A 12,815-nucleotide genomic window follows, 5' to 3' on the forward strand; every position below is an offset into this window, starting at 1 on the left:
GCAGGCTCAAGGGGCCAAATGGCTGACTCCTGCTCCTATTTCTTATATTCTTAATATACAGTATATATAGCGCTGTGGATCTGTACAATAATATACAGTGTATATAATTTACATATCTTATCTACTGTAATACAGGAAGTGTACGATGGTCTGGGGACCTTCTCTACCGTAATACATGGTGTATATAGGTCAGTGCAACAACAGTGTGCCTTAAACCGCTACCTCATCCAGCAATGGCTCTCACCCGCCTCCCCCTCAGGGAACCAGTGCGACATTGCCACACCTGAACACACAATTTTTGGCTTCCAATTGGGAGAAACACTCCCAAGTTGGTTCTTCTTCAAATGGAAACTCCGCACGGAGGAACCTCTGAACTAGCGTAACTGTGACTTATACAAAGTCTGTGGTATATATATATTGGTCGCCAGCCTGGGCTGAGTTTTCTTTTGTCTTTTACCTGCTTGCTGTGACCATAGGTTTCCACCCATCCATCTTTAGGAGGCTGTGGATATTTAACCCAACACCCCCCCAAAAAAATAAGGTGCTAGATATGACTTCGGCCACTTTACAGCGAGGGGTGATTACCCACAACACGGTCTTTAAGTCGGGTGTTTCTCTTTTTTTTTCTAGTTTCCATAGACACCAACGGCATAAAACCGAGTAGGCTGAGTAAGCTTATCCGACTCTCAGGGAATAATGTCACACAGGACTCCCTCCAAATCTCTTGGGCGGCCGAGAGCGGGTTTGACTCCTTTCTCATCCAGTACAGAGTCGAGGGTTCCAAAGAGGCGCAGAACTTCACCGTGACTGGGGACCGACAATCGTTCTTCATCAGAGGCCTGAGGCCCAGTACCAAGTACCTGGTTTCTCTCTATGGGGTCTCCGGCAGCAGAAGGACAAGACCATTAACCACTATGATAACCACTGCAGGTACTCTCCGCCAGCAAGTTTTCTCAGGGAAATTATTTTAACCTTGCACAGCCTTTTCATCCCATCTCGTACCAACAGAATTATCGCCTCAGATGCTGCTGGAAGCTCCACTGCTGCTATGGCAACCACTGCTGCTATGGCAACCGCAGCCCGCCATCTTGGAACGATACCCGCTTCCATTGTCCGTTTACCCGAAAACTCAGAGGTTGCTTATTTTCTGTACAGCCTGGATGCCTCGAAGGAAGAAATGATTTTTTAAAACTCTCAAGTTGATTGCACTCCTTGAAGAGTGAAGGGTTGCTCTGCTTAGAGCAGAAAAGGTCGAGGGGAGATTTAATTGAGGTGTTCAAAATCATGAGGGGTTTTTGATAGAGTAGATAGAGGGAAACTCTTTCCACTGGCAGGAGGGTCGGTAACCAGAGGACACCGATTTAAGATAACTGGCAAAAGAACCAGAGGCGAGATGAAGAGGGTGTTTTTTAGGCAGCGAGTTGTTCTGATCTGGAAGGCACTGCCTGAAAGGGCGGTGGAAGCAGATTAAATAATAACTTTCAAAGGGGAATTGGATAAATCCTTGAGGGCAACAATGTGCCGGGGTCTGGGAAAGGTCAGGGGAGAGTGGGACTAATTGGATTGCTCTTTCAAAGAGCCGGCACAGGCATGATGGGCTGAATGGCCTCTTTCTGTGCCGTAAGATTCTACGATTGTGACGCACTGACAATCGGAGTCATCCCATAAATGACTTACTGGCGATAGGCCATTGTCTGGGCAACACAAGGCGCTGTGGTCTGTTGGGGAGTTGAAACTATAAGGAAGTGCTTCCTCTTGCAGTCGAGCAGCAGCAGTTTCCCCTCAGTAAAGTGTTGTGTGTATTTTCTTTTTCTTCTTCTTCTTCCTTTAGCTTCCACAGACAAAGAGGGAGTAACATCGGGCACATTTGGGAGCCTTTCATTCTCTAACATCACAGCTGACTCCCTCCAGCTCTCCTGGATAGCTGAGAGTGTCTTTCACTCCTTCCTGATACAGTACAGAGCTCAGGGTTCTGAGATTCTGCAGAACATCACGGTACCCGGCGAACGTCGATCAGCCTACATCACAGGCCTCAGGCCGACAACCAACTATACCATTTACCTCTATGGGGTGTCTGGTGGCCAACTCACCAGGCCATTGGTGGCTCTCTTAACCATCACAGGTATTTGCGATCCAGAAATGGATCAACATTTTTTCTCCTCAGGAAATATTTTCACCCTCCATCTCTCTTTTCTCAGCGTCTACAGATGGGAGTGAGAAAATATTTCTTCAGTTGTATTTTTCTCTCTTTCTCAAATCGCTTCTGTCGCTATGGAAACTGCCGCCATTTTGTTTTTCCAAAGTAAGGCAGCACGTTCCACGGGTAGGCTTGTCGGGCCTAACGGGCGTTTCTAAGGTCTGAATTTTTTAAGTTAGGCTTTAGTGTTAAGGAGCTGTGCACTTAACTGGTTATAAGGGGGGTGTAAATTCAGATAAAAGTCAAATAGAGCTGCCTTTTCTTGATGGGAGGTGTGGGCGGGTACATCATCACACACGTGTGCGCAGGGTTTGAAGGATACACTGAAAGTGCTCGGCTTTGCGTTGTCGTTCTTTCCCCCTTCCAGGATGAGAAGCCAGAATTTAGCCTTCAGAGTGGAGAAGCCTCCATTACTCACTGCTCTCCTGGCATGTGCAAGTATACACGGAGGACACTTAACTGCAAGTTTTATTTCCAGGAACATTCTCGATTCTCCTCCGATTGAGGCCAAGCGACGATAAAGCCGTTTCTGCCGGTGTTTGTTGCTCTTCCTTGTGATATTTGCTTCAGAGGGACATCTCCCCTTTGTGCACATGAAATCCAGCATTGTAGAATCATATTAACGTAGAGAATGACGGATATCCGAGAGTGGGTTACTGGCTGGAATCTAATCGAGGGGTTCGGGGGGTTTATATATAGAATAACAGATACCCGAGAGTGGGTTACTGGCTGGAATCTAATCGAGGGGTTCAGGGGGTTTATATATAGAATAACAGATACCCGGGAGTGAGTTACTGGCTGGAATCTAATTGAGAGGTTCGGGGGGTTTATATATAGAATAACAGATACCTGGGAGTGAGTTACAGGCTGGAATCTAATCGAGAGGTTCGGGGGGTTTATATATGGAATAACAGATACCTGGGAGTGCGTTACAGGATGGAATCTAATCGAGGGGTTCAGGGGTTTATATATAGAATAACAGATACCCGGGAGTTAATTACAGGCTGGAATCTAATCGAGGGGTTCGGGGGGTTTATATATAGAGTAACAGATACCCGGGAGTGAGTTACTGGCTGGAATCTAATCGAGAGGTTCGGGGGTTTATATATAGAATAACAGATACCCGGGAGTGAGTTACAGGCTGGAATCTAATTGAGGGGTTCGGGGGTTTATATATAGGGTAACAGATACCCGGGAGTGAGTTACAGGCTGGAATCTAATTGAGGGGTCTGGGGGGTTTATATATAGAATAACAGATACCCGGGAGTGAGTTACAGGCTGGAATCTAATCGAGGGGTTCGGGGGTGTTCATATATAGAATAACAGATACCCGGGAGTGAGTTACAGGCTGGAATCTAATCGAGGGGTTCAGAGGTTTATATATAGAATAACAGATACCCGGGAGTGAGTTACAGGCTGAAATCTAATCCAGGGGTTCGGGGGTGTTTATATATAGAATATAAAATATATTGGAGAGTGAGACATCAGGACAAGGACCTTGAAATCCTATGGGGAGCAAGCTGAATTCTTCATTTACTAGGGAGTAAAGAGGTGTGGGATTGGGATGGGAAAATTATTATTTCAGCTTCTGAGGCGGGACCTTGATGTCGGAGATGGGGCAGAACAACCTCTTGCTTATTCCTACCTTCTTCCCCTCGCTGCCTATTTCCCCACCCATTAACCATGCATTTAATCCTCTCTCCAGCGGTTCCTGTACGCGCAGCCTCGTTTAGCACGCTGGGAAGACTCTCGGCTTCGGACATCGGCAGAGACCGTCTCAAGCTCTCCTGGACGGTGGAGGAAGGGGCCTTTGATTCTTTCTTGGTCCAGTACAGAGACTCGCAAGGGCGGCTGGGGGCCAAGGAGGTTACGGTGCCAGGCAACCTTCGAAACGTTGCCATCACAGATCTCAAACCCGACACGGAGTACCTCATCTCTCTCTATGGCGTGTTAGAGAACCAGCAGACGGAACCTATCCCCATTGTGGCTCGAACAGGTACTAACGGGGCCCCTTAGCTTACTCTTTGTTCCAGGGTTGTACTACCTATGTTATCTACTTCTCTTACAAGCATGCTGTCACCCGTGGCTTAGTGGGTCACACTCTCACCTCCGAGTCAGAAGGTTGTGTGTTTAAGTCCCACTCCAGAGACGCGAGCACATAAATCTAGGCCGTACTGAGGGAGTGCTGCACTGTCAGAGGTGCCGTCTTTCAGACGAGACGTTACACCGAGGCCCCGTCTGCTCTCAGGTGGATGTAAAAGATCCCACGACTGCTATTTCAAAGCAGAGCAGTGGGCGTTCTCCCCGGTGTCCTGGTCAATATTTATCCCTCAAAACAGATTATCTGGTCACTATCACATTGCTGCTTGTGGGAGCTTGCTGTGCGCAAACAAGCTGCTGTGTTTCCCACATTGCAAGTTGGACTAGCCTTCAAAAGTACTTCATTGGCTGTAAAGAGCTTTGGGACATCCGGTGGTCGTGAACGGCACTGCAGAAATGCAAGTCTTTCTTTCTTTCAATCGTCAAGCTCTTCATTTATCTTTACTCCTCCCCCCCCCCACCACGCCAAATACAGGAGGTCGACAATGTTATCTCCATTTTTATTTTAGTCTAGAGGCCGGAGTGTTGCTTTTACATCTTATTTTAGTCGGGCTCAGGGTCATGGCTTTGTCTCTCCTTCCAGTAGGATGTCAAAAAATTAATAACATACTGCAGGTGATGGAAATCTGAAACAAAAACTGAAAACGCTGGAGACACTCAGCAGGTCCGTGGAGAGAGAAACCGGGTTAACGTTTCATAGTCATAGAATGTTACAGCGCAGACAGAGGCCATTCGGCCCGTCGTGCCTGTGCCGGCTCTTTGAAAGAACATAAGAAATAGGAGCAGGAGTAGGCCATTAGTCCCACACTCCTGCCCTTTCCCCAGAGCCCTGCAAATTTTTCTCCTTCAATTATTTATCCAATTCCCTTTTTGAATGTTACTATAGAATCTGCTTCCACCGCCCTTTCAGGCAACGCATTCCAGATCACAACAACTCGCTGCGTAAAAAAGATTCTCCTCATCTCCCCTCCTGGTTCTTTTGCCAATTACCTTCAATCTGTGTCCTCTGGTTACTGACCCTCCTGCCACAGGAAACAGTTTCTCCTTATTCACTCTATCAAAACCCCTTCATGATTTTGAACGCCTCGATTAAATCTCCCCTTAACCTGCTCTGCTGTAAGGAGAACAATCCCGGCTCATGTTTTGGGATGTGGACATTGTGTCAAAATGAAGGAACGCTTCCCCAAACGTTCTCTTAACTCCTCGTCACAGATCCTGCCTGTCCTGCTGAATGTTCCCAGCATTTTCTGTTCTCTCTTCCTACCACAATATTATTGCAATTGTTTAACAGGGTTTATTTATGGTCGGCCATCCATCTCTTCTCGACCTCCTATACCCGCTGTGACTCTCACTATTGGCTGTATTACCTCCGGGGTGTGGGGGCAGCTGGAGGCAGACAAGGAAGCGCACAGTTGACCCTTCCCCAATACTTGCCCATTCTTTCTCAGTCAATCCGTTTTAAACTGAGCTGCATTAAGTATTTGAGGCTCTAATCTGCCTGTCTCCCCACCCCACTATCACGTCCCACTGCAGTGCTCATTTCCAGAGCTACACGGGGACTTGGAACTGTTGGAAGACAGTGGTCTGAGAACGTCAGACGCAAAATCCGGCCCTGCCTGACCTTTGACCTAAGCTTTGACAGAAGACAACATTTGGCTATCCTTTCAAAACTGTGGGAATCCTAGGGTCAAGGGTCAAGATGTTGATGGGCCCTCCCAGGAATCTTCCTTTAGGTCTATACATTGTTGGGATGGGGGGCGGTGGCTGCAGTTATTGAAAGTGACTGTGCAGCCTCTACAAGGTGTCTTGTTAGTGCCCTACCTCAGAACATTGTACTATGTCCTCTCAATCACCTCAGCCCCATTGCGCCAACAGGCCAATGGCACCTGTGTAAAGCACCATGGGTAAGTTGCTGCATGTCCCACGATGCTCTCCTGCCTCTATTAGAATGAGCTGGGTTACCATGGGGACCACTGTTGTGAACTAAAGCGTTTTGTTGGCTAAAAAGGCCTTTGCGAGTTAAGTAGTTTACGTCGGCATGGGAGAGGCATTCCACGATGGCTTGTGATTGGCCAGAAGACGACCAATAATACTCGAGGGCATTGCCACTTGCTGCCTTGCGGTCTGAGTGGCCATTTTCTTCCTTTGGTGTCCATCTCCTCATCAACGTGTCTTTTTCTTCAAACAGGTGTCGGTAGAACACACAGCTGCTCTTTACATGGGTTCGGTGTTGTTAAATCCCCCCCTCATGCCCTTTCCATCCCCATTCCTCTGGTCCCCATTGAGAGGAAGTTTGAGCGAATCGCGTTAGAAATGTAATTTTCTCTTTTTTTTCCAGCTCGAGAGAGCCAGAGCGGATTGAGGTTCACAGATCTCGGAGACACCGCTGTCACCGTCATTTGGGCAGCTGCTTCAGTCCCTGTCGATACCTTCAAGATCTTCTACGTCCCAACTAAGCAAGGTGAGGCCTTGATGTCCTGGCCCTGCGGTCAGTAGCCAGTGCTCGGTGTGTGTGTGTGTCTGGATACGAGGTGTGAGAGTGTGTCTCCACCAGCTCATCAAATCTTCATCCCCCTGGGAATGCAGGAAGAGAAAGGGACTGCAGTCCAGAAATGTCCAAACCTTTCAGTCAGACAGTCAACACCTGAACAGTTTAGGTCAATGACCTTTAACATCCGGTGCACTGTGCCTCAGCGACCTTTAACCCCCCCAGTGCATCAGCAAACTTTAAGCCCCATGCGTGGCCCGTTGTTGAATTTTAACCCCCGGTGCGTCAGCGAACATTAACCGACCGCCCCCTCCCCCCCGCCCCCCCAAGAGCGCAGGTGAACTTTAAACCCCAGTGCTGTTGCTTATTTTGTGCAGGTGAACCCAGGAGCATGACAGCAGATGGTGGGAGAACCAACATCACCCTGATCGGCCTGGTTCCAGCCACCCAGTACGAGATCAACCTGGTGCCCGTGCGGGGGCTCATCGAAAGCCCCCCCATCTTGGACCACTTCACAACCGGTGAGTGATGGGGGTGCCGAGGGAGAGGGTGCTGAGCAACTCCGGAGTCCGCACGGGAGAGCACCACCCGAGAGGCTAGCGATCGACTGACCCATGTGACCACTCAACCCCACCCCCCGCCCTCCAACCCCGGGAGAGCATCGCTCGAGAGGCTAGCGATCGTCTGACTCACACGACCCCTCAACCCCACCCCCCGCTCTCGAACCCCAGGAGAGCATCGCTCGAGAGGCTAGCGATTGACTGGCCCGTGCGACCCCTCAACCCCACCCCCCGCCCTCCATCCCTGGGAGAGCACCACCCGAGAGGCTAGCGATCGACTGACCCACGCGACCCCTCAACCCCACCCCCCGCTCTCCAACCCCGGGAGAGCACCACCCGAGAGGCTAGCGATCGACTGACCCACGTGACCCCTCAACCCCACCCCCCGCCCTCCAACCCGGGAAAGCATCACTCGAGAGGCGAGCGATCGACTGACCCACGCAACTCCTCAATCCCACCCCCGCCCCTGGGAGAGCATAGCTCGAGAGGCGAGCGATCGACTGACCCACACAACCCCTCAACCCCACCCCCCGCTCCTGGGAGAGCATCGCCTGAGAGGCTAGCTATCAACTGACCCACACGACCCCTCAACCCCACCCTCCGCCCTGCCATCCCAGGAATCAGTCTGGTGAACCTTCGCTGCACTCCCTCTATGGCAAGTATATCCTTTCTTAGTTAAGGAGACCAAAACTGCACACAGTACTCCAGGTGTGGTCTCACCAAGGCCCTGTATAACTGCAGTAAGACATCCTTGCTCCTGTACTCAAATCCTCTTGCAACAAAGGCCAACATACCATTTGCCTTCCTAACTGCTTGCTGCACCTGCATGTTTGCTTTCAGTGACTGGTGTACAAGGACACCCAGGTCCCTTTGTACATCAGCATTTCCCAATCTATCACCATGTAAATAATACTCTATCTTTATGTTTTTCCTACCAAAGTGGATAACTTCACATTTATCCACGTTATACTGCATCTGCCGTGTATTTGCCCACTCACTTGTCTAAATCGCCTTGTAGCCTCTTTGCACCCTCCTCACAATCCCACCTAGTTTTGTGTCGTCAGCAAACTTGGAAATATTACATTTGGTTCCCTAATCCAAATCATTGATATATATTGTGAATAGCTGGGGCCCAAGCACTGATCCCTGCGGTACCCCACTAGTCACCGCCTGCCACCCCGAAAAAGACCCATTTATTCCTACTCTCTGTTTCCTGTCTGTTAACCAATTTTCAATCCATGCCAGTATATTACCCCCAGTTCCATGTGCTTTAATTTTGCGCACTAACCTCTTATGTGGGACTTTATCAGAGGCCTTCTGAAAATCCAAATACACCACATCCACTGGTTCTCCCTTATCTATTGTACCAGTTACATCCTCAAAAGACTCCAGTAGGTTTGTCAAACACAATTTCCCTTTCATAAATCCATGTTGACTTTGTCTAATCCCATTGATATTTTCTAAGTGTCCTGTTATCACATCCTTTATAATAGACTCTAGCATTTTCCCTACTACTGATGTTAGGCTAATTGGTCTGTAGTACTCTGTTTTCTCTCTCCCTTCATTTTTAAATAGTGGGGTTACATTTGGCCACCCTCCAATCTGCAGGAACTGTTCCATAATCTATAGAATTTTGGAAGATGACAACTTATGGATCCACTATTTCCATGGCTACCCTCTTTTAATACTCTGGGATGCGGATTATCAGGCCCTGGGGATTTATCAGCTTTCAGTCCCATTAATTTCTCCAGCACTGTTTTTTTACTAATACTAATTTCCTTTAATTCCTCCTTCTCACTAGACCCTTGGGGCTAGAAATTCGTCTGTTAGCGCCACCGATTAACGCCTAAAGAGGCCGAGAAGTGGGGCGCTAGCTAATTTCCGGGCGGGCGCAGGGCGACTAGCGCTTCGCCCCATATTAAGCATGCTTTAGCGCCGGCGCTAAATCTTAGCGCCCGCTCATGGGCGCAGGCAGATTATGACGTCATTTGAGTGTGCAACGCCTTCTGGGCACCCCGGACCGGAAATTCAGTGGCGCCCCCCCTCCATAGCGCCTGGCGCTAATAGTGACAGCTTACCTGGAACCTTACCAAGTCACTCTCAGGCTGGAGGAGCGTTATGTAAAGGGGACTGGTGTGGTTTAAAAGCGGCAGCCATTTTTGAAGCACAACTTCCTCGAGAGCTACAAAGAGTTGCTGAGCTGCACACTGAGAGCCATTTGACCACTAAGCCAGCGCAGGCAGACGAACTTCAGCCTTCTGACCATCACCTTGCTGTTGGTGAGCCTTAACAACGGGGAACCTTCCTGTGGGCACTTATTATGGGGGCTGCATTGGAGGGGAACGTCCTGCTGCTGTATCATCTGCAAAGGGCACTGAGACGCAGGGAGAGAGGGGTAGGCATGGCCAAACGGAGGAGGGCCAACAGATGTCGCCACACCAGACCTTACGCTGGCAGGGTTTTCCGACAGCAGTTTTCTTACATGAACATGTCGGAGGAGCAGTGTGTCAGAAGGCTGCGATTTAGAAAGGAGGTGGTGACTGAGCTGTGCCAGCTGCTTCAGCCAGATCTGCAGCCTCAGATAAGGTGCAGGACATCTCTGTCGGTGGCTGAGAAGATGCCTGCTGGCCTGAACTTCTACGCGAGCGGCTCTTCTCAGGCTGCACGTCAGAGGCTGATCAGAAGTAGCTTCTAGGCCCCTCTCACGGAATGCTTGCTGCCACTCCAAGAACAGGAATGGAACCGGTCTGATACCCCCAAGCCTGTGAAGGGCAAGATGCATGTAAATAGCAGACATGGCCATTGTAAATGAAGAAAGTGTTTCATTACACAAAATGTGGTTCCTTCAAACATGAGAAAGCTATGGCAACAGAAAGCAAAACTAATACACTGACACATAACTGCCTCTCACACCCGGGAGACTGTCCAAAACATAAATCACATTCCGACCATCTTCCTTGGCCTTGATTCCACTGCGCCAACCAAAGCATCCAATGCCCCATCAGTGAGGCGTTCTGCCCTCTGCCTCACCCTTTCCATGTCTTGCTAGGCTGGTGCGCCACAGGTAGGCTCCCACCGATTTGAAGGCCTACAAGGCAGTGAGTGTGTCTGGTGATGCCAATTGACCTGCCCCTTTAAGAGCTGGCCGGCGCCAGTGTGTCTCAGGGAAAGTGATTATTGACAGCACCTGCGCCCCGCCGCCGCTAAATTGGGTTGCGCCGCCGGGTTAGCGCCTTAGGAGTCTCGTGCAGCGCCTGATTTAGTGCCGCAATCACCTTCAGGGGCGCTGCAACCCAATATCGCGCTAGGTGGCGCTAAATTGCGCCTGGCGCTAAACTTTGCGCATCGCCAGGACTAGCGCCCCAAACGGGCGATGCCGAATTTCTAGCCCTTGGTTCCTTAGCATTTTTGGAAGTTATTTGTGTCCTCTTCCATGAAGACAGAACCAAAGTATTTGTTTAATTGCTAAGCCATTTCCTTGTTCCCCATTATAAATTCTCCCTTTTCAGACTGTCTTCACTAATCTTTTACTTTTTACATACTTGTAGAAGCTTTTACAATCCGCTTTTATGTTCCTTGCAAGTTTACTGTGGTGAGTTCCACATTCTCAAACCTCTCTGGGTAAAGAAGTTTCTCCTGAATTCCCTGTTGGATTTATTGGTGACTATCTTATATTGATGGCCCCTAGTTCTGGTCTCCCCCACATCACAGTGGAAGCATTCTCTCCACATCCCCCCTATCAAACCCCTTCATAATTTTAAAGACCTCTAGCAGGTCACCCCTCAGCCTTCTCTTTACTAGAGAAAAGAGTCCCCAGTGCAGTACTGAGGGAGTGCTGCACTGTCGGAGGTGCTGTCTTTCGGATGAGACGTTAAAACTGAGGCCCCGTCTGCTCTCTCAGGTGGATGTAAAAAATCCCACGGCCACTATTTCTCTTTTAAAGCGAACAAGTCTGTTCAGTCTTTCCTGATAGTTATAACCCCTCAGTTACGGTATAAATCTTTTTTGCCCCTTCTTTATCCTTACCTACAGCAATGGTAAATAACTGAATATATATTGGATATTAAGAAGAGTTATCCAGTCATTACATGGAAATAAACTTTATAACAAGTGTTACAAAATAGGAGGTCTCCCGAATGTTAGTATATTGTTATAGATTATGAGTTGGAGAGTTACTGGATCACGTGTGTAAGCTGTGGCTCAGTGGATAGCACACGCGCCCCTCAGTGTAGAAGGTTGTGGGTTCAAGTCCCACTCCAGAAACTTGAGCACAAAAATCTAGGCCGACACTCCAGTGCAGTACTGAGGGAGTGTCGCACTGTCGGAGGTGCCGTCTCTCGGATGAGATGTTAAAACCGAGGCCCCGTTTGCTCTCTCAGGTGGACATAAAAGATCCCATGGCACTATTTCGAAGAAGAGCAAGGGAGTTATCCCCAGTGTCCTGGGCCAATGTTTATCCCTCAATCAACATCACAAAAAAAAAATCTGGTCATTATCACATTGCTGTTTGTGGGAGCTTGCTGTGCACAAATTGGCTGCCGTGTTTCCTACATTACAGCAGTGACTACACTTCAAAGATATACTTCATTGGCTGTAAAGTGCTTTGGGACGTTCGGTGGTCATGAAAGGCGTTATAGAAATGCAAGTCTTTCTTTATCATTGATGAGTCAACTAAGAGCAGCATTGAAAGAATAAATAACTTTGCTCCATCGCATAAAGGTGAAGTCTTTTCTTTATAAGTGACATGAAGTAGGAAATAACCTCCACAATGTTGTGTTTCTTCAGCCCCAGATGCCCCGTCCGATCTGAAGGCCGTGAATGTCTCCGAGTCTCTGGCCCTCCTGGTCTGGAGACCGTCTATTGCAGCGATCGATCACTACGTCATCACCTACGGTGCGAGAACTGGTGAGTGGGGAACGACGGCAGGTGCTGGGATCACCCTGTGCAGATTCACAAACCCTCCCCTCACTGACACCAGCCTGCCCATTCTCGCCCTCACTGCCTCACCTCACATCAACGGCAGTCATCTCAGGGGGAGTCAGAAGTTCTTCATGACCAATCTTCGAGAACATACAATCACTGTTAAAGGAGACCTTTCATAACCAGGCCCAGACTCTACAATCACTGTTAAAGGAGACCCTTCATAACCAGGCCCAGACTCTACAATCACTGTTAAAGGAGACCCTTCATAACCAGGCCCAGAGTCTACAAACAACAACAGCACCACCCTTATCAGCAGGTTTAATGATAATGTTAGGGTTGGATCGGAGAGAATGGAGTGCTGCAAGTTCAGAGGGAGTTAGGTTGGAGTGAGTGAGGGGAGCAGAGAAATGGAGACGGCCGATGTCACGTTTGGCGAACCGACCTCTACCGTGCGGAAGCTGAACACCAACTCTCCAACACCTCCTCCTACCTCCGCCTGGACCATGACCCCACTAGCAAACATCAAACCATTGTTTCCAAGTGTGTC

At 49.0% G+C, this 12,815-nt stretch overlaps 1 protein-coding gene across 1 annotated transcript in view; it reads left to right on the forward strand.

Annotated features, from left to right (window-relative positions):
* LOC147096268 (tenascin-X-like) overlaps positions 1-12,815 on the forward strand; it is a 442,953-nt gene that overhangs the window by 395,511 nt on the left and 34,627 nt on the right. Inside the window, 6 exon segments of the mRNA XM_085975125.1 lie at positions 631-930; positions 1,832-2,122; positions 3,903-4,193; positions 6,636-6,758; positions 7,163-7,306; positions 12,131-12,250. Of these exon segments, the coding sequence (XP_085831251.1) occupies positions 631-930; positions 1,832-2,122; positions 3,903-4,193; positions 6,636-6,758; positions 7,163-7,306; positions 12,131-12,250 (1,269 nt within the window).

The sequence above is a fragment of the Somniosus microcephalus genome, unplaced genomic scaffold, assembly GCF_052327205.1.
Source record: "Somniosus microcephalus isolate GS21.2 unplaced genomic scaffold, FLI_Smic_1.0 unresolved_chr1, whole genome shotgun sequence".
In the NCBI taxonomy this organism is placed as follows: Eukaryota; Metazoa; Chordata; class Chondrichthyes; order Squaliformes; family Somniosidae; genus Somniosus; species Somniosus microcephalus.